This window comes from Ips typographus, linkage group LG8, assembly GCF_016097725.1.
Source record: "Ips typographus isolate SLU linkage group LG8, UJ_Ityp_2.0, whole genome shotgun sequence".
Taxonomy (NCBI): domain Eukaryota; kingdom Metazoa; phylum Arthropoda; class Insecta; order Coleoptera; family Curculionidae; genus Ips; species Ips typographus.
Genome location: NC_138429.1, coordinates 283,429 through 305,418, shown reverse-complemented (window position 1 = coordinate 305,418; position 21,990 = coordinate 283,429). Strand labels below are relative to the sequence as shown.

The 21,990-nt window shown below is 35.9% G+C and overlaps 2 protein-coding genes and 1 long non-coding RNA gene across 3 annotated transcripts; 1 reads left to right on the top strand and 2 right to left on the bottom strand.

Annotated features, from left to right (window-relative positions):
* Positions 1 to 55: 55 nt before the first annotated feature.
* LOC145732877 (uncharacterized) lies at positions 56 to 1,295 on the bottom strand. Its single transcript, XM_081985420.1, has 5 exons — positions 1,113 to 1,295; positions 833 to 1,064; positions 538 to 770; positions 357 to 486; positions 56 to 304 (listed from the first exon to the last, which is right to left on the bottom strand). The coding sequence occupies exons 1-5, from the start codon at positions 1,146 to 1,148 to the stop codon at positions 189 to 191; spliced, it is 747 nt and encodes a 248-aa protein (XP_081841546.1). The 5' UTR covers positions 1,149 to 1,295; the 3' UTR covers positions 56 to 188.
* Positions 1,296 to 1,546: 251 nt separating this feature from the next.
* On the top strand, positions 1,547 to 21,296 carry LOC145732843 (RNA polymerase II elongation factor ELL-like). The gene is given in 16 exon segments (XM_081985373.1): positions 1,547 to 1,755; positions 5,390 to 5,443; positions 8,759 to 9,003; positions 9,090 to 9,277; positions 9,421 to 9,568; positions 11,732 to 11,802; positions 11,898 to 12,048; positions 12,100 to 12,354; positions 13,455 to 13,577; positions 13,632 to 13,748; positions 13,825 to 13,945; positions 13,947 to 13,967; positions 17,296 to 17,429; positions 17,482 to 17,653; positions 17,709 to 18,095; positions 20,570 to 21,296. Coding segments are annotated over 15 exon segments (2,094 nt in total). The 5' UTR covers positions 1,547 to 1,623; the 3' UTR covers positions 17,871 to 18,095; positions 20,570 to 21,296.
* LOC145732890 (uncharacterized) lies at positions 5,121 to 5,728 on the bottom strand. The gene is made up of 2 exons (XR_014179066.1): positions 5,586 to 5,728; positions 5,121 to 5,517 (listed from the first exon to the last, which is right to left on the bottom strand). It is a non-coding gene; the product is annotated as an uncharacterized LOC145732890 (long non-coding RNA).
* Positions 21,297 to 21,990: the final 694 nt, after the last annotated feature.

Below are 21,990 nucleotides of genomic sequence, written 5' to 3'. Positions count from 1 at the left end.
TCTGACCTTGAAGGATTTCCACTAATTTCAGGAAAGATTAAAAAAAAAGCAAATAGTTAGCAGTAATTTCTATTAAATTTTATCCCCCAAGTCAATACTTTTCAACAAAATGTAGTTTGCAGTCTTTATAATAATTAGTATTGAAAACTATAACATGTAATGTAAAATCTAAAAGGGGAAAAAGTACTTTAAGACTTTCCTTTTTTATATCTCATTCTAGCCTGGGATTTTGTATACCTTGGAGTTCGTTTTTTTCCTTCTGTCTCACTCTCATTCAATCCATTACCACATGAATTATTGTCAACTAAAAATGTTAATGTCCCTTTAAAGCTTCAAAACAGGGGACCCTTACTTACATAATAATTCAGATTCTGGTGGATCTAGTAAGCTTTTTTGTTGATTTTTTAGGTGTCCCCTAAAAAAGTGAGCAATACCGTATCCAAACAGAGACATTCCAATTGTAATAAATGACATTATTAATGGATGCTAAAACACACAATTTAAATGACATTAAAATTAAAGTAACAAGATACACACTGTGAGAGATTGAGATGTGATATATTCAGTCACTAAAAGAAACACTCCTATTATAATGCCCAGTCCTGCTCCAACCCAAGGGACTTCTTTATCCATTTTTTTCTCTCTCATTAACAACATTGCTGTGGTCTCTACAGCTTTGGACAATGTGGCATCATCAGGTTTTAAGGTCAAAGCCAACTGATAACTCTCCAATGCATCTCTGTACTGCTTGGCAGCAAACTCAACCTCAGCTGTCAGTATATAATGACAGAAATTATAATCCAAAGCAGTTACATTAGTATAGTAAGTCAACCTTTCCTAAAGTAGCCCTTAGGGTATGCAGAATTTAGGAATATAGCTTCCTTGGCATCAGCCAAAGCCAGATAGTAGTGCTTTAACATCAAGTGGGCATAAGATCTGTTGCTGTACAAGGCATAATTTTCTGGATCCAATTTAATGGCATATGTATAGTGCAGAAGGGCTTCTGTAAATTTCTTTTCCCTCACAGCCTGATTTCCTTGTTCTCTTAAGGAATCAGCGCTCACCTGATTTAAGGTTGTTAGTACTGTTGCAAAACTGTATTAAATACTGACCTCTTCTTCTTCTGGAATGTTAGTGGGCTTATCCATTTTACCTTATTTTCAAAACTGTGTTTGGTACTTTAATTAGTGCCTTTCATTCTTTTTTACATTTAATAATTTATTAAAAGGGACAACAAAATCCTAATAGTATTTGTTTATTTTATTTTTTTTTAGGTTAATCAGCTGATTGTTTTGACGTTTGTCGTGTGCGAACTAAAGATGTGTTTACACACAGCAAGCAACCAGACATTCTCCATTTTTTTTTTGGTTGCAAAATTGATAGTAATTTGTTCTAGTTTTAAAGAAACTCAGAACTTGTTTTGGTGCTGTTAAAACTGAGTATAGGTTGTCTCTAACAACCTGAAACTTCTTTCTCCTCATTCGCACATCTCTAGTATCTCGTGACCACTTGTGGGGGGTGCAGGTGACGTTTCCTTGACAGAGGCTCCGTTTCACGCAGTCGCCAGTTTGACCTCGAAACGTCAGCTGGATGTCGGGGCCGTCTTGACTTTACTGGACAGAAATGGCGGCGCTATGTCCAGGTGTTCAGTACGGGTTGTCTTCGCAACAAAATTTTAGTGATAATAAGGACTTGATTTTTGTGAAACTAACGGATTCCGCATTACGTGCAATAGAAGACTTCATCAGAAATCAGGCAAGTACCGTAGAAATCCGCCCCCCGAAATCAGTTTCGATCGTTACAATCTGTTGCCTTTCCACAGAGATAATAGTCGCCATATTCAGATGACTTAATAACCTAATATCTTTTTATTTTTTGATTTCTCCTTGATTTTTCTATAATCAGTTTATGGTTTATGAACACTTATCTACGGATTGGGTCACGTTTTCCCGCTAGGGGGGCCAAAACTGCCCCCGCCACGTCAACATATTGCAAAGTGTTCACCCCCTTTTTTTGTGGTGGGGTCCAGGACAGCAAGAACTACACCAGGAGCCCTAAAAATCCACTCGAGCTGCAATAATACTTGTAATTTAATAGCTCATAAAGTTACCTTGCACAGACACAGATCATTTCCAAACAAGGATATGAAAGTGGGTTTCATTCCTTAAGTACCTGCAAAACTTTCCCATTTTAGGATTGTATTGATAACATTCCATGAGAAAATTTGTTGATAATCTTTCCAGATGATATGTAGTTTTGATGCTATTGGTCACTTTCTAACTTTGAATCTCTTTGTCTTGATTTCACAGACAACCTAATAGGTTTGACCAAGATTAGTTATTAAATTAAGTTTGATTTCCAGGGTGCCACATGGCTGCTAATTTTCTGTTAAGACTGTGAGGTTATGTTCTGGACTTTTCTGGAACTGTACAGAGAAGCATTTTGTTTAACTCCCCAGGCAGGGTGTACCTTAATTTTATAGGACTTGATTGGGTCAGCTCATTTACTGGAATTTTCTCTTGTAAGCCTAGAGATTTGGCAACATAGTACCTTAAGACTGGAACCTGGAGTCTAATACGCAATGTTGCCAAATCCCATGGTCAAAAACCTTGATGCTCAGGGTGAACTTGACTTACTTGAAGGGTGTAGTCAATCTAGTTGTAATAGATGTGACAACATTGCTGACTTTATTAGTATAGAACACTCTAACTGAGTTTTATGGTTATGATTCTCCATACTCTTTGGTTAAAATGATATTTTGAAGCAATATGGAAAAATGCATTGAGTTGCTGTTATGGCTGGAGGCTGTTCTTGTTCGAGTATGTAAATAAGTTAACCTTCAATTGGTCTTTGAATTAACAAAGTTCCTGTATATAAAAGATTGGGTAGGAAATGCAGAAAGTGGATTTTTCCCAAAACTCTGCGTTAATTAGCGACCATCCTACAATAATTATCCAATTACCAGAGTAGTGTAATTTAATTTGAACTACTTTGGCAACCTAGTTGATGTTAAAAATTGAAAGTGTGTCTGTGATTTTGAACTGGAACGCGATGACCTGCTTTGCTCTCAATTTGGAAGAATCAGCTGATTGCTTGACTTGATTGGTTTTTTTTGGTACACCATTGTAGGATCTGTAGCATTTCTTTTTAAACATTGAAAAACTTTGGGTAATACCCAGTTAATTGCATTGGTTAGCTAGAAAATTGAAATTGGTTTTGTGTAGATAAAGCACCCACACCAAAAATCCGGCTTGCATTTTAAACCCTTTGAAATGTGACAATAACAGTATAAAGTTAATTTAAAACAAGCCTTATCACACACTGGCATAGCAATTTGGAGCCCTAGCCAATTAACCACATATTTTTCCTATCATTAATAAACAATCATTACTAAAACCAGTAATTATCATAAAACCCAGAAGGTGGATACCGAAACTATGGACTAACCTCGTTTTCGAAAAGTGGGTCATTGGTATTTTTGCATAAGTCTTTTGCTGTGTATTGCACACTGTAAGGTGGCTCTCTTGAATCATTTTCATTATTTTGCCGTTCGATTTGGTCAAGGTTTGGGGTCTATCAAGTGTAGCTTAAAAAAAAATAGTCCAAATAGAATATTAAATAAGTTTTTGGTTAAATCACAAACTATCCACTAATTTTAAATGTCCATAACAAGTCTTTTCTTCATTTTAAAGAGGTTTTAGGGTGGGTAAATCTACCCTTTTTAGACAGATGTTCACATGAATTGGAGTATTGATTCAAACAGGGCCACCTTAAGGGCTAAATGAAGGTGTATCAAAAATAACAGGTGGTTTAATATAGATTGTAATGTAATCTGTAAGGATTGATTATTAATACTAAGTTTGTGATATTCATGAACCCAGTAGTTATAACTTATCAAGGAGATGGTGTGGTGGATAAAGAGGAACCAAGGGCTGCATTAAAGAGGCCACCTGGGTCCATAAAAACCATCTGTTTTTCAGGTAAAAGCAAGCCCCACAACGCTTTGATAGGTATGGATTTTATTGTAGAAAGTTTTGAAAAACAGCTACCTGCACATTGTATTTTAGGGTGGTTGACCTTAAATGGTGTTTCCTTAAATACTTCCAAAATACACCCAAGGTTATCGTTTTACCTATTGAAATGCAGTTGGCAAAAATAATATGTTATTATATGCTGAATTTACGTTTGTTTAGGTGCATTGTAAAGCACGTTTTGCTTCCATTTTGACAAGGTCTTACATTCTTTACAATTTTAATTAAATAGTAGCTTGTTAGGGATTTGACCTTTTTAAAGTGATGTTATCATTTATCATATCAAGATCCATTATGATGTGTTTGGATCACAAACCAAAAGAAAACAGCTATATATTTATTGTTTTGAATAGGCTGCTTCTACATCAACTGGAAATCTACATCTTTACAGTTATTGAAGGAAAAACCCCTATCTCATTAACATTACAAAATACTGTTTACTCCTAAAGATTGTAAAGTTAATGGTATTTTTTATCTAGCCGGTAAAGTGATAAAGTAATACTGATTCATCGGTCGGGCAGAATCCCCTTATTTTGGCATCACATCACAATAGATCTATGTAAACAAGTCTGTTTTAATGACGCCAGTTCATGGTAGGAGCCAAAAAACACAAAGTGACCTTAAACACACACATTCTTTAGTAATAACTATCCAATTCGATTTTTTTCTGGTTAGAGGCAACCACCAAAACATCCAGGTAGGTGACTTTTGTCAAGAAATTATTACCCCTGTAATTTAACAACTTCTTGGTTGGTTTTCGATATGACAAACATGCAGGCAAGACAACAGGTCGTAAATTGAACGTTTGGCCAGGATGTAAATCAGTTAACAGCCTTGACCCTTGGAAATCGATCCTCTTGCTGCATTCTCTGTGCTCAGCTAGTAGAAATGGCCGAATTCATGATCAATTAGTGAATGTTTTTCTGAAGTTATTCATTTTTTGAATGGTTGTTTAATAAGTATGGCTAGATTTACAGTTTTGCTTAAATTGTCAGTACAGTGGGTAGTTTGTGAATGATCAAAAAAGTAGATTTATGCAACTGCACATGTAAACCTTCTTATGGTTGGGTTACACCAAGTGTCAAACACTTTAGATTATAACACCACGTCTAATTAACTTAGCATGGTAAAATGTTAACATTTAATTAATTTCGTCACTTCATTCACTATACAGCCACTTATATCACGGCGGGCGATTGTAATTTTTACTGTTCAGTGAAAGCACACGTAAAAATCGCATTGTACAATCTTTTAACCTTTGCACATGATATTCCGACAGACAATTACGCAATCTCGTAGGTAAAACAGATTGGAACGAAACTATTGTCCCTTATACTAACTTTTTGTGTTGTTTGCAGAATAAGGCCAACTGTCAAAGTCCACGCATAAGGTTCCTAGGAAACGAGAATGGCGTAAGTATTGTTGCTATCCGGAATTTCCGGTCGATTCTCACTCAAAAAGTGCACGGCGAAGAATTCCGAGATGGCTTGAAAGTAAAAGTGAATTTTTTTGATCGGTTTACTTAACCGGGGGGAGAAATGGAAGTGTAATTACCTTCACCGCGAGCGAGGTTTCTTCTGTAATCGTTCAATTTGCTTAACAATATTCCTCTCAATTAGGGCCAATTATCTGTAATAGAAATCCTGCAATACCTATTGGCAAGTTAGATCGCAGTTGAACTAAAATCGGGCAACTCGTTCCTAACCTAACATAATAAACAAGGTGTCACTGTCATTTCAAATGTATGACACCACCGCCCTCTATACTAGAAAGCCTAAAATGTCACTTTTTGGTTTTTAACACAAACTGTAGTGACACTAGAGTAGGTTAATACGGAACGTGATCAAATCCGTCAACAGTGTCAAAAAAGTTAGGTTAAGAAGTTGTTGTTGTAGAGAGGGATGAGTAGAAAAAAGCCGGCAATAAATAATGTCTCTAATAGAAAAGTTAGTGTTTTAATGTAAAAAGTAAGAGCAGTTAAGTTTACAGTGTATTGTCCGCACGGCAGACTATCTTGCCTGACCTAATCCGGGAAATTTCATTAAGACGGGTAGTTTTCCTGAAGTTCCCACACAAACGTATATGCAGATGTAGTAAGAAATATGTCTTTTTTTTATTATTTCGTGTAGTTGATTGCAAGTTGTGAGTGAAAAATCAAAGAAAGGGTCATTCCTGATCCAGATATGTATTAGATCGACACAATCAAGTCCAGTCTAAACAAATTGCCCCTGGAAAGTACAACACACAGCAAACTAGCTTAAACACTGTTCAGTATGAGAAAATCTGTAAATTCTTGAAACTAGGTAAGCAAAATTGGTAAATGGTTCTTATGTTATTAACAAGAACATTCATTCAAAATTATTTTTGTTGCTCTCATTATGAAGGATGCTTTAAAATAAAACTCACATACCTGCGCATGTAACAAGTACCTAATAAGTCTGTACAAGAAAGCACTTGTACCTACCATTGATTGACACTTATGAACAGACAGGAAACAAAAATAACCTCAAGTCTTGATTTTAAATCGTAAAAATTCGTCTAATCCTCAAAAAACTCAATTTCCACAATACAAACAAACGCAAACTCTCACCAATATTTCCGCCATATTGGGATTTTTGACAAGCACCTTCTAGGCTTTTTATTAGTATAGTAGGCGGTGATGAAACCAGTGCTAAATTCCTAACTTAAATAAATCTAAACAAACGGATAAATGACAGCTGGAATGCCCGAAACTGTTTTCACAACTGATCACCAGAGGGAGTATCTCTTGAAAGACCAATACATTTCCCCAACTAATATCTTTTTAACCTTAACTAGATTAACTTTGTTGTGAATTCTAATATTTCAAAAATGTTTTTCTGTTGATCGGTACTAAACGTGTCTAGTGTTTACACACATATTATTCAAATAAAGTAATTGTCGTTGTTATTGTCTTTATCGAAACACCGGAACGATAAGATTGCCTAGTGTTAATGATCCTTTGTGTGTAAACACTTAAGTTTCGTAATTCGGTTTAGTTCAAACTGAAATAGGAATTTTCCTGTCATGTTGGACTGTCAACCTGATGTTTGTTTCCTCAATGAAAAGTTCACCAATTTCCTGCGGGTACACGATTTCAGCACAAATTGATTTCCATTTCAACAAAGAAAAAAAAAATCGACGTCTGAATAGGAATAAAATCGTGTCTTACCGACCGCCCGGACCTCGATCCGATAGAATTTCTACACATTTAGTGAAAGCTAATCGGGGACAATTTGTTATTAAAACTGTTTCACATTTCAGGTTGGTGTAAACGTATTTTTTCGGCTAAAATTATTTCTGTTTTTTCGTGATAGTTTTAAGGGCTGAACATTCCACCCCCCAGGTGTTGGTGGACTTTAAAATTTAACCAAAATTCCTCGTGCTACTGCGCTATCGATGTCAATAGAAGTCCGGTTACTTTCACATTTGCGTATAATTTCTAAGTCATTGCTATACGGAAGAGCGACGGACCGTGGAGGAAAATTAATTCATATCTTATATTCAGATCATGTCTTAATTTGGACGTTTTGGAGTGCTAAAGCAAACACATATCTTTCATATTTAAGTTGTGACATCACTATTAACAAATTCTAATATTTTAAAACCAAAAAAAAAATTTTTGATTAATTTATTGAGTACCTGAGTAACTAATAGTAGATAGTGAGTCATAGACCATTATTTGTAATGTAAATCAAGTGTATTTTTATTAACTTTTATAATTAACCATTAATATGCGCAATTTAATACAATATCTTGCAAGTTAACTGTAAATCTCCAAGTTTCAGCAAATAATTTGTCTTGGTAAGGTATTTTCTGGTTTTATTACAACATTAATATAAAAGTGTTTCATGACTACAAATTAAGCTTAGAAAAATTATAAATATATTCTTACTGGAGTTTTTTTTTTAATTTCAATTAAATGAGAAATATTTCCTGATGATCTGCATTATCTAATCACTCATAACCAAACAGGAAATACCAAATATTTTGCTTATTGTTGAGATGGTACAGAAATCTGATTTGTATACAGGAATATAATTATTTTGCTACTAATTTTCGATAGATACATCCATTGGTCAGAATACGTCATAGTCACGTGAGCATTCAACCAATAAAACTTGACATTTACTGTTTCCCAGTTGGAAACCAATCAGGGATTTTATCATAGGCTCATAGTATAGTTCCATCCTTCTTTATTTGTATTAAACAGAGAGAAATAGACATCCTCCATTACCGACAGAACTAACTGTCACTGTCATTATCAAGGGTGCCTATGATTTCGGATTGCCGTTTGCCGTGTTGCATCTACAACTGACAATTCGTTTTTTTCAAAGTTTTTAGGATAATAAACGTTTATTATAAAGTTGGTTTTCTTGTACAGGGTGGAGACAGTCAACTGACTGGCTAGTTACCATCTCCACTCTGTATGTTTGATTTTAAAGAAACAAATTTAAACGTGCCGTATAGCGTTATTAACATTATCTACGAAATAGAACGCGATCGTTTACCACCAGACGCCCATCGTTACCAATGGTACCAGGAACCAGCCGAGCCCGCGAATCGGTGTCAAGTACGTTGAATTATTATGGTTCTTTTGTTGAGAACGGACTATGGGATTTTCTTGACACGAACGTTTCTGTTACGACCGCGTATTAATTTTGGTCGTTTTATTTTGTGATGTAACCCCGGTCCGTTTTCCCCCTCAGGAACTGTCATTCCCGTCCCAACACCATGAATCGGGTCGTACGTCGTTCAGTTTTGCCATGTCCACCACGGCGGACATGGAAGGGCCGGCAGGCAGCTTCGAGTGCATCCAGGGCAACGCTCCGCGGGGCCCTTTGGAGTGTCTCGGCTCGATTCGGCACAAAATTCGGATCAACGCCAACGATGACGTTTACGAGGCCACCAAAAATCGAATGACAGAAGCCGAAGACAAATACAAAAACAAATGGTCAGTATTTTGTTTGAGAATAAAGTAATTTGACAATTGCTCACAAAACTAAAACTAAAAACCTTCTAATAATGCATTTCTGGCAGCACCCGTGAAATAAAACCGAATCAAACGGACATTGGACGTAAAGTTAAAGTCAAGCAGCCGAATTCGTCGTCCAGACCGCCATTGTTGCCATCCTCGCAACAGCCCAGGCCACCGCAGCCCTCAATGCGTGACAGTTTAATGAAATCATCTTCGTATTCGAATCCGTCAACCGTTAAACCGCCCCAAAGTAAGTCAAATAACCGTTTTATTAACAATTTCAAGTAGTTCAATCAATGGAGATGTCTTCTCCACAGTTATAGTGGTGTTATTCCCTCTTCTAGCATTTTATTAATAGCTAACATAATAAACTAACATTTGTTTGTGATTTAGATAATACACAACCGTCGGCGCATTCGTCCTCCGCCAGTAACGGTCTCTCTAATGGTTTAGGAAGTAATCACGTGAGCAGCTCGCAACGAACCACCGTCCCGTATAACCGAAAACCGTCTGTACCAGAGGTCGCCAGGAGACCGTTAAGGTAGGGACGTTCCAAGATTTTATAAAAACCTTTCCTTGGACAGAAAAAATTGATAAATACCGTAATGAGTTTCTTCGTAACGAATTTACTTATTTAACCTTACAATTGTTTAACTGCCTTGAATGGCGAAATATTCGGCAAAAAAACCTCGAGTTAAATTTATTTTATGTCAAAAAGGTCGAAATCTGGATCAAGTTTGGTGCTACTTGAAATTTCAACAACCTGTAACTCGGTTATTTTTGGGAATTCAGAAAAGGTGAACCTCTTTCAAATGGTGTCAAGAAAAAATTCAATCTTAAAAATTGCATACAGGGTGGCCAAAAACAGTGAACCACCATAATTTCCCTGAACACCTTGTGTACTGGAAGCAAAAACGGTCTTATCAGGTTTCTTTTCCCTTTTAAAAAGTGCCAGAGTGTCTTAAAGCTTCCCAGACTGTTTTAAATGATCAGAGGAGTTTTAGGACCATTTTGAAGGTTCCTAAGACCTCTAAATGCTACTGTAAACTTTCTGAAAGGTTTCAGAGCCCTCCACAAGTGTCTTAAACCTTCCCAGACTTATTTTAAATTGTCAGAGGTCTCTAGGACCATTTTAAATCCGGCGGAGACTTCTAAGTACTGTCGACAACCTTACAAAAAGTGCCAGATACCTCTCCAAGTGTCTTAAACCTTTTCATAATTGTTTGAAATTTCCTGAGGCTTCGAGGACCATTTTGATGGTGCCAGAAACCTTTAAATGCTTCTTAAAGCTTCCCAGACTGTTTTAAATGATCAGAGGCCTTTTACGACCATTTTAAAGGTGCCAGAGACCTCTAAATGTCACTGAGAACTTTCTGAAAAGATTCAGAGCCCTTTACAAGTGTTTTAAACCTTTGTACAACTATCTTAACTTGCCAGAAGCCTCTAGGACCAGTTTGAAGGTGCCTAAGACCTCTAAATGCTACTGTGAACTTTCTGAAAGGTTTCAGAGCCCTCCACAAGTGTCTTAAACCTTCCCAGACTTATTTTTAATTGTCAGAGGCCTCTAGGACCATTTTAAATCTGGCGGAGACTTCTAAGTACTGTCGACAACCTTACAAAAAGTGCCAGAGTGTCTTAAAGCTTCTCAGACTGTTTTAAATTATCAGAGGCCTCTTAGGACCATTTTGAAGGTGCCAGAGACCTCTAATGTCACTGAGAACTTTCTGAAAAGATTCAGAGCCCTCTACAAGTGTTTTAAACCTTCCCAGACTTATTTTAAATTGTCAGAGGTCTCTAGGACCATTTTAAATCCGGCGGAGACTTCTAAGTACTGTCGACAACCTTACAAAAAGTGCCAGATACCTCTCCAAGTGTCTTAAACCTTTTCATAATTGTTTGAAATTTCCTGAGGCTTCGAGGACCATTTTGATGGTGCCAGAAACCTTTAAATGCTTCTTAAAGCTTCCCAGACTGTTTTAAATGATGAGAGGCCTTTTAGGACCATTTTAAAGGTGCCAGAGACCTCTAAATGTCACTGAGAACTTTCTGAAAAGTTTCAGAGCCCTCCACAAGTGTCTTAAACCTTCCCAGACTTATTTTTAATTGTCAGAGGCCTCTAGGACCATTTTAAATCTGGCGGAGGAGACTTCTAAGTACTGTCCAAGTGTCTTTAACCTTTTCATAATTGTTTAAAATTTCCAGAGGCTTCTAGGACCATTTTGATGGTGCCAGAAACCTTTAAATGCTACTGAAAGCCTTCTAAAACGTATCAGAGGTTTCTACAAGTATTTTAATCTTTCCTACAATTGCCTTAACTTGCCAGAGGCTGTTTGAAATAGTCAAAAGGTTCTAGTTCTATTAAGAAAGTGCCAGTGGCTTCTACAAGTATTCTAATTTTGTATAAGAATAGTTTAAAATTGCTAGAAGCCTCTGCAAACGTTCTTCACCTTCTAAGAATTGTTTGGTCAGATCGCCTAGAAATCGTTGGTTAGAGTTATTTTACAGTCTAAATCAAATATCACATGACAAAGTTGGCCTATAATACACTTCTTCCAAGCCTAGTAATTTTCTTGTTTTTTTCAACATCAATTTAGTTTTTAAGGTTAACTACGTAATTTAACATTTTGCGGTTGTCTGGACTTCTAATCCTCTATAAGTGGAAAATGTTAAAATGATGATTTTTACAGCTTGTTAATTCTTGCAGAGAAAGATTGATCCAAATGTTGGCGCTGCGCCCCTTCAAAAAGATCGAGTTGCACGATCGACTGACAAAAGGTTTGTTTCAAATTTCTACTATTAGATTAGAGACTTCTAGCCTGTTTTTGTGGCATTTCTCAAACTATCAACATGATTTTTGGTGAAATTTCCAGAGGGTCTGCGCGGTACTAGCAGTATGACCACTGTACTGAAACAAATCGCTCAACTGCGAGACAACTGCTACTACTTGAACCGGAATATGTGGAACGAAGTGAACGAGGATTGGCCTTTTTACACGGAAACCGAAAAACAGATACTTAAAAGGTTTTCAAATTTCCCCGCTCCTTATTCAGTATAACCAATTTTTTTGCGAAGGCGCAAACCGCAAAATTTGACTCCGCCTGGCGGCAGCGATGGTAGCTCGGGAAGCGGACAATCGCCCACCAGCACCCATCCCGGATCTCCGCCCTTGATCACGTCCACTAATAATGTGAACGGGGGGGCGAAACGTCCGAGCTACAACGAAAACTCGGACGGTTTTCCTCACAAGAGGGCGCGGATAGCGCACGGAGCTAAAGGCCCACCCCCACCCTCTCAGCCTACTGTCAATGACGGCTCTTTTGGTTATAGGTAAGTTCAGTTTGTTCTAGAACGCATTAATTTTTTCCACTTGGTATACTAATGGTATACAGGTGTGGTAAATCCAAAACCGACCATAGGAAAACCGCGTAACGGACAGAGAAACGTACATTATTGCGTGCGAGGGACTAAGACAGAAAACGAAAAAAATATCAAGTAGGCCATATTTTCATGTTGCCAAACGCCAAGTTATTTTGTCGACGGTATTTGAGTGATACTTGGCAACAGCGCGCTGAAAATATGGCCTACTTGATATTTTTTTCGTTTTCTGCCTTAGTCCCGCGCATGCCGTAATGTACGTTTCTCTGTCCGTTACGCGGTTTTGGATTTACCACACCTGTATACTATAATTTCTGACACCTTAAAAAATTACTTTAAGCAGTTTCTGTGTAATCCTACTTGAAATACGAAATTTTAGATTAAAGGACAGTTGGTGCATACTAAACTGCTAACTCTTGGTTATCTCCATTTAGAAAATTTTTACATCTGTATTATGTATGTATGTTCATAGTAACAAGGTTGGTTCTAACAGTGGGTGTAGAAAAACGTCAAAAATAATGATACAGGGTCAAATTTTGGCATCAAAAAATGAAATTTAAAAAGTGCTAAAAGTCAAGCTTCTTAAATGGAACAACCCAATTTTTATAATTATCTAAAAAGTTTTCTTTCATGAAATAAACACTAAAAAACAATTTTGTGTTCCACAAACGTTTTGTGAGTATTAAGGGTAAAGTAGGCTGTGCATGCAAGTGTTCTAAGCGAATTTGACGTCACGATGACGTAATTTGACAGTTGGTCAATATACTATTTGGTTCAATTGCGTCATTGTGACGTCAAGTTTGCCACACATGTGTAGCTTAGAAATGCATTTATTTGCATTAATTTGAGAAAGTATGAATGTGTGTGTGTGCAACCTTATTCAAATAAGGGATTTCAGTTTAAATGGCAGTTGGTGGTTCATAATTTCGGTTTTTTTCCACCTAGAAAATTTTGACCGGCCAATTTGATGGTATACTTATCATACACATTTTTGACTTTTTAAAGAAATACTTCGCTTTGTTAACTTAAGTGGTTGTTTTTGCTCTGTGTAGGCAACCCGACTCGGCATACAATAGGTCACCAGTGGACCAGAATAACAGCCAAAGAAGGCCGGTAACAGATCTTCGGGACGCTTCCAATATGAATCCTAGAAGTAGGGAATCGCCGCCTAACGGGTATATTTTATACTCCACTAACTAGGGCTGGGTACTTAGCTATTTATACGACAGATACTTCAATTCTTATGACAATCTTCCGCCTGCCGAGGACGACAGAAATAAGCGACAGTGTGATAGTGCCAACGGTTTGACTTTTGGTGTTGGTAGAGAGAAAACTTTCAGAAGTGGGTGAGTATTGCGTTTTTAACTAGGGTCAGGTTTGTTTGACGACTGACAGATTTTTGACTGGTGCCATTTTTGACAGATCACCCGTGAGTAACGGTGTAACGACAGAGGAGGCTCGAAGAGGAACCAGCAGTCCGATGTCAGTTCAGTTTGCGGCATTTTCAATCGACAACAACGGCCTTCAGAGAGATAAAGACAGAAAAAAACACTAACAATCATAAGGTAAGAAATTTCCGTTGAAAAATGTGGTAATTGCATGTAAGTTTTACTTTTTTTGACCTAAATTCACCACGTGTAATTTCCTTTACTTTTTTTATTTATTTACTGTTTAATACCCTAACAAATTAAAAAAAATTCTTGAGATGCCAGATTATGGAATTTTCTCTGTTTTTCTCCTTTCTTTTGGGATATTTCGTGAGGGGAAAATATTTACCAGGGGACTAACTGGGGAAACTATGGACATTTAGCCCTGGTGGAAGAAAACAGCTTTTAGAAAATAACTAACTGTATTTTAATTTGAACAGAAACAATCGTGAAATAAAACATTTAGCCGTTTAGCCACATAACCTACAACCTAGAAAAACAAAACTAATTTTACATTAGTGTAGCCAACACCATCTACTGTAATTTTCTGTCTGTAGTGTTAAGGTTTCAGAATTGCTTTAGTAGGTTTCTTTTTACAGAAACTACTCCTTTTGGAATAGTTTCAGTTTATGGGAAACATACTTTACCTTACCTACAAAATGTGGCCAGATATACTAAAGTTTTTTATTTAACTTTGGCGTGCACACCATTGTTTTAGGCTAATTTGCTTAGTTATTAGTAGAGTCCGGATTAAAAACCACTAAAAATAAGTTTTGAAAACTTTCAAATTTTTTCTGACGGTTTAAACTGTTTTGAAATATTTTGAGAGCTTCTAGACTAGTTGAAGAACATTTGGAACATTTTAGACTGTTCTAAAAGCTTTTGGAAGCTTCTAGACTGTATTGAAAGGCTTCCGACTGCTTTAGAAGCATTTTGGAGTTTCTGTAGTGTTTTAAAATCTTTTTAGACTACTTTAGGAGCACTGAAGGTTCTGAAATGCTTTTAAAACATTTGAAACCTTGTAAACGGTTCTAGAAACTTATGGAAGCTCTTGAACTGCTTTAGAAGCATACAGAAGCTTTTAGACCGTTTTGAAATCTTTTGGGAGCTTCTAGACTAGTTGAAGAACATTTGGAGTCTTTTAGACTGTTCTAAAAGCTTTTGGAAGCTTCTAGACTGTATTGATAGGCTTCCGACTGCTTTAGAAGCATTTTGGAGTATCTGTAGTGTTTTAAAGTCTTTTTAGACTACTTTAGGAGCACTGAAGGTTCTGGAATGCTTTTAAAACATTATAAACCTTGTAAACGGTTCTAGAAACTTATGGAAGCTCTAGAACTGCTTTAGAAGCATACAGAAGCTTTTAGACAGTTTTTAATTTTCTTGAGAGCTTCTAGACTAGTTGAAGAACATTTGGAATATTTTAGACTGTTCTAACAGTTTTTGGAAGCTTCTAGATTGTTTGGACTGCTTTAGAAGCATTTTGGAGTATCTGTAGTGTTTTAAAGTCTTTTTAGACTACTTTAGGAGCACTGAAGGTTCTGGAATGCTTTTTAAAACATTTGAAACCTTGTAAACGGTTCTAGAAACTTATGGAAGCTCTTGAACTGCTTTAGAAGCATACAGAAGCTTTTAGACAGTTTTTAATTTTTTTGAGAGCTTCTAGACTAGTTGAAGAACATTTGAAATATTTTAGATTGTTCTAACAGCTTTTGGAAGCTTCTAGATTGTTTTGGACTGCTTTAGAAGCATTTTGGAGTATCTGTAGTGTTTTAAAGTCTTTTTAGACTATTTTAGGAGCACTGAAGGTTCTGGACTGCTTTTTAAAACATTTGAAACCTTGTAAACGGTTCTAGAAACTTATGGAAGCTCTTGAACTGCTTTAGAAGCATACAGAAGCTTTTAGACAGTTTTTAATTTTTTTGAGAGCTTCTAGACTAGTTGAAGAACATTTGAAATATTTTAGATTGTTCTAAAAGCTTTTGGAAGCTTCTAGACTGTATTGAAAGGCTTCCGACTGTTTTAGAAGCATTTTGGAGTTTCTGTAGTGTTTTAAAGTCTTTTTAGACTACTTTAGGAGCACTGAAGGTTCTGGAATGCTTTTTAAAACATTTGAAACCTTGTAAACGGTTCTAGAAACTTATGGAAGCTCTTGAACTGCTTTAGAAGCATACAGAAGCTTTTAGACAGTTTTTAATTTTTTTGAGAGCTTCTAGACTAGTTGAAGAACATTTGGAATATTTTAGACTGTTCTAACAGCTTTTGGAAGCTTCTAGATTGTTTTGGACTGCTTTAGAAGCATTTTGGAGTTTCTGTAGTGTTTTAAAATCTTTTTAGACTACTTTAGGAGCACTGAAGGTTCTGGACTGCTTTTTAAAACATTTGAAACCTTGTAAACGGTTCTAGAAACTTATGGAAGCTCTTGAACTGCTTTAGAAGCATACAGAAGCTTTTAGACAGTTTTTTGAGAGTTTCTAGACTAGTTGAAGATTATTTGGAAGCTTTTAGAGTGTTCTAACAGCTTTTGGAAGCTTCTAGACTGTTTTGGACTGCTTAAGAAGCATTTCGGAGTTACTGTAGTGTTTTAAAACCTTTTTAGACTACTTTAGGAGTATTTGGACAGTTTAACGAGCATTGAAGTTACGGGACTGCTTTTAAGGCATTTGACAACCTTGTAAACGGTTCTAAAAACGTTTGGAAGCTGTTAAACTGCTCTAGAAGCATACATAAGCTTTTAGACTGTCTTGAAATCTTTTGAAAGCTTCTAGATAAGTTGAAAAGCATATGGAAGCTTCTAGGCTGTTTTGTAAGCTTTTGCAAAGCATAATTTATTTAAAAAACTTGGTTTGTCATAAAAAATAGCAGCAAATAAGCACAAAAAGTCAAAAAAATCTGTCAAATGACGTGTTTTTTCCTTAAATCGTTCACATTAGATTCAAAGGTTGGTTGCTTTTGTTATTTACAAAAAGCAAAATTTCTAGAAATCCGGGCTCTAGTTGTTAGTGTGTTTTTTTCCATAAAAACTCTAACTTGACCAAAGAAAACAGAAGTTTTGGGCTACATTTTGACGTTTGAACGAACCTTCTCGTTGACACAGGGACCAAGTTAGGAACTGTCAAATTATGACATCTTCAATAAAACTTGTTTTCTTGCACTGTTCTATTACCTGGTCGATATCTCGGTTATTTGTAATTTTTGAACGAAAATTGTGTTTAGTTACAAGAAAGCTTCAATTACGAGTTAGTAACCAATTCGGCTATCAGCTGATTCGACCGCCAAAGCCATTTTTTTTGGAATTTTGTATTCATTTGTTAATTTTCAATTTTTCTTTTTAAATTTTTAAGGTTACACCAATCAGCTGTTTTTCAAACCTTTCGTTGTTGGTTAGTTGCTTTCCAAATAGTCTTTGATATTAGTTTTCACTGCAAGCACTGTATTATGAAGGTGTGTGAATGTTTGGGGGTTTCAGGTAACGTCTAGTAGCCACAGAATAGCGAGGGTGAGCCCTGATAGTCAGACCGAGGGACTACCGCCACCTATAATGGAACAGTCGCCCGTTAGCGCCAATTTAATGGACGAGGAAGAGTTTCCGGACTATAAAAAGTAATTTTACCTTATTACCATTTTTGTCTTTAGTTGATGTTCTGTTTTTTAGGCAGTATGTGAAAATTACCTCCCCCGACCAAAAGAGGGCGTACAAGGCGGATTTCAACGCTGATTACAGCGAATACAAAGGTCTTTATCCGATCGTGGACAAAGTGTCTAAAAGGTTCATCCAGTTGGAAGCCGAACTGAAGCAGCAAGGAGAGAACAGTCCCCGATTCAAAGTAAGTTCTCCTCGAATAACTAACTGACGGAAATGTTGATTAACGATTTTTTCAGGAGATAAAGAAACGAATAGTTCGGGAATACCACGAAATGAAAAAGGATCTCGAGCATCAAAGGGCCAAAAATCGCTTCCAGTACTTGCACGAAAAACTGTCGCACATTAAAAAGTTGGTCAGCGAGTACGATCAGGCGCAGGCGGGAGTTGTCAAGTGTTAACGCGCGCGCATAAATCATGACCGGATAAGTTACAGTACGAAAACGCTTTTTTTTTTCGTCGGAGAAAGTTACGTCGACGAGCACGCGTTACGTTTGTTTTTTAGGACAGTTTCATCTTATTCATTCATTAACGGTTTCGTTGTCGACACCTTTGGAGATAGTCGGCGATGGCGAATCGAATTTGTTTTACTGGAACGCCGGCTGCGGACCTCATACTCCAAAAACGTAAGTGTTCAGATTAATCAGTCTAAATGCATGATTTTTCAATTGTTTTACTTTAGGCAATCAAGTAGGCTCATAGTATAGGTCTATCCTTCTTTATTTGTATTAAACAGACAGAACTAGAGGTACATTATTTATTTGACATCCTAACTGTCATTGTCAAGGGTGCCTATGATTTCGGTTTGTCGTATTGCCTCCACAACTGCCAATGGGGTAAAACATCAATTTTTGTTTACCGTTTCCAACAGCTTTCCGTGAATTATTAGAGACGTATGTTTTGCGATTTTCATTTAATGCTATAATAACTGAGAAATTGAGCATTAAAAAAACTGTGACGTCACAAGCAGTGTTTCACTATTTGGCAACGTTGATACTTATTTAATACCGCGTTAAGAAAGAATATTACGTCAACCTAACCCTATTTTACTGTTTATGGTTTTGTTTATTTTTTTATTGCTGCAGACATCAAATGCTAATAGTTGTAAATGTGAATTTAAAAAAATACTTTGTATGGTGTTGCAATAGCTGCTTCTCAAGTTTTGCCATCTAGAATATTTCTACCTGTGCCGAGAAATCTGCAAATTCGGAAAACATGGTGCACTTTTCCAAGACGGAAACATGCAAAAACTGCCTTGTACTGTTGTGAAGATTATTTTATTGTAAGTAGTATATGATTGCTCAAGAGTAGAAAGTACATATTTAATCACTTGGAAAGATTGAAAGAAAAAGTTTACAAAATAAAAGCAATAATATTCAATATCAATATTATTGAGGTTAAACTGTGGTTATGATGTCATATTGAATAATTTCTTCTTTGCTGTACGTCAATGTCAATAAATCCATGTCTATCTTTGTCTGTTTTATGTATTGCCTCTCTTGAGTCTCTTACACTCACAAACTGTTCAAAATCGACGTGACGTCACACGTATCTTTTTTTATTAATTGCAAAAATATGTGTTAATCACTTGATAAAATTTTTATTGGTTTGGGGACATTATAAAATCAAATTTTTAATCTTAAAAGAGTCACGTGACCTTTAGGATCCGTTTTGAAGTTACAAAAGAGTCAGGTGGACTAAAAAAATTAAATTTGAGTATTGAAAATCGTCACGTGACCATTTGCACATTAAAAGGAGTCGCGTAATTTAAAAAATTTCAGTTCAAACTGAAAAATGGTCACGTGACCCTTTCAACACTATTTCGCTATTTACAGTCACGTGATCTTCAGGATTTCGGTTTGAGATTAAAAAAGAGTCACGTGACTTTTAAAAAAAAATGTTTGATTATTGAAAATCGTTATGCGACTTTATGAACTGTAAAAAGAGTCACGTGACCTTTAAAAATATATTTTATTTTTGAAAATCGTCACGTGACCATTTGGACATTATAAGGAGTCAGGTGACTCTTTAAATAATATGTCAAAAATCATCTAAAACAGTGACCTTTAGGATTTCGTTTTGACGTTAAAATAATTGAAAATTGTCACGTGGCCATTTGCACTGTAAAGAGGGTCACGTGTCTTTAAAAATATCAGTTGTAAACTGAAAAACGATTACGTGATCCTTCAAATGACATTTAAAACTGTCATGTGACATTTTAAATTCAATTTTTAATCTTAAAAGAATCACGTTTAAAAAAGTAACGCGATTTGAAAAAAATAGTCTATACATAAAAACTGTCACGTGACGTTAAAAATGACATTTTAATCTTACAAATAGATGCGTGATTTAGTGTATCAGTTTAAAACTAAAAAGACGGTCACGTGGCCTTCAGGATTCTGTTTTGACGTTAAAAAAGAGTCCCGCGACTTTTAAAATAAATAGAATCTCTATTATCGATACCTCTAACCAGAAATTCTTATCTTGTTTAGTTTTTAAAATACGAGTAATTTAACTCAAATTTATTTGAAAAAATCAAGCTTTCTTTGGATGGGATTTTTGCAAAAGTAAGCGAAAGCACTGCAAAAGTTGGCAACTATGTCTGCAATGACGAGCTGTATTAGCGCCATCTCTTAGAGTTCACCTACAACTGAAGCGGCCAAAATAATCGTAAACGGCTTCCTTTTTTGGTGCCACGTTAATTACATTGCGCTGGTTATTTGTAACGGATGTTCTTAATAATTGTTATGATCGTAGTTGGCTGTGGTTCTCTCGTTTGAAATGACAGCTGTCATATAATAATTGTTTGCAACGCTATCTAAGACATGCGTTTTTGTGACAATTGCCATCCATAGGCGACCTGACCATAACAATTATTAAACACCCGTTACTTATCATTTAGTAGTTAGGTTTTTTTGTTGAAAAAAAATGGCAAAATACTGCTTGTTGCTGCATTTAGGAATTTCCTACAACTTTCCTTGTAGCTCCTTAAATGCAAAAACACTTTAATAATACAATCTTGTGGACGTTATTTCACCAAACACCCTGTACATAAATCTATAATTAAATAATAGTGATTTTAAGGTTTTTCTTTTTTCAGGCTCGTGCAACAGAACACCACTGGTTTAGCTTGACACTTTCTGGAAACATATCTTTGGAACATTTCATTTTTGTCTAGTGGAAGTAACACACATGTATTTGTTTTTGATTATTCGTTCATTTTAAGGACCTTTAGTAAGTTAAAAAAGGGTGAAAAAACCAAATTGACGAGAACCAGGTTTTAGTTTGGTTTTCCATTTTAATTCATAGGAAGTGAAAAGTTTTAGCGTCAAATTGATCAATAAGCCTATTTTATGTAAATAATATCCTTTGAAGGGGTTAACAGAAATCTACTCCTTGTCCAAAGTAGTTTTTTACCCATTTCACTGCGCACTTCAATTTTACTGTGTTGTTTTTATATTTATTGTGGATGTTTGTTAACCTTTAAGTTGTTTTTCTAACGTAAAACATTTTAGCAAAATTTTATTGACTAGCTTGTTATTTGGTAGGTTTTTCGTTGTCCAAAAGAAAAAACTTGTTCATGTACATTATACATAATAATATCGTAGACTGTGATGGCCTCATGCCTTTCGGACGTGCCCATGCAATATGCCAATTCATGTACCTATTACATACATAATAGTATTGCTGTCCTAGAAATACGATTTACGTGTCGATTCGCGAATTTTTCATACAATTCGGTTGTGATTTGTACATAATATACACTCTCTGATATACGATGACGACTTCGGCAAGTCCTTGATGCATCACGATATATTTTAATCACTTTACCAGGAATCGACGTTGGGCCTGTGACAACCCGAATCGTGGTAAAGTTTTCCACGTATATCCAAGTTAATTATTATATAATTATTAATCGGTAGGAAATATGCTTATAATCAATTTTCAGTCATCTAGCTTTCATTTTTTTTTCTGAAAATAGCAAATATAAAAATCCAAAAAAATTTAAATAAAATAGATAAAATAAAATATTATAAATTGCGGGAGTTTTACGGGATAAGAGTATCGTTTGTGGGCTGTAAAAATTTCGAAAAACTCCATATTAGTATAATTTTACAAAAAAAAACTTTTTCCTGAAACTCCTGATTATGTCGTTAATCTTGGGATTTGTGTAATGCTTATATCTATAAGGATTGAGTTTCTGTTACTGGTTGTTGTCGCAAAATTGATAGAAATACGAGATTATTAAATTGTTTATGCGATTTGTTTTTAGACAAACAAAACAATGTCCAATATCACACAATTTAAAAAAATAACCGAGCGTATCGCTCTCTCTTCCCCCCCCCATACTCTCTCTATCTCTGTTTAAAGGACGTTTGTATATGCCACTCGTATACAAAATAGAGACAAACGATAACGTTGACGTATACGCCCGGAATACTGTAAATAATCGTTCGTATCAGTTGTATAAAGTGTTTCGAGATTGTCCAATTTATAATAAAGTGGCTTAGTTTTGTAACG

Excerpts from the sequence above, each read along its gene's own strand:
- LOC145732877 (XM_081985420.1), bottom strand. The coding sequence starts at position 1,148 with ATGGATAAGCCCACTAACATTCCAGAAGAAGAAGAG. Across the intron at positions 771-832 it reads TAAGGGCTACTTTAGGAAAG|CTGAGGTTGAGTTTGCTGCC; the intron begins GTTGACTTACTA and ends ATATACTGACAG. Across the intron at positions 305-356 it reads ACCAGAATCTGAATTATTAT|TTGACAATAATTCATGTGGT; the intron begins GTAAGTAAGGGT and ends TAACATTTTTAG.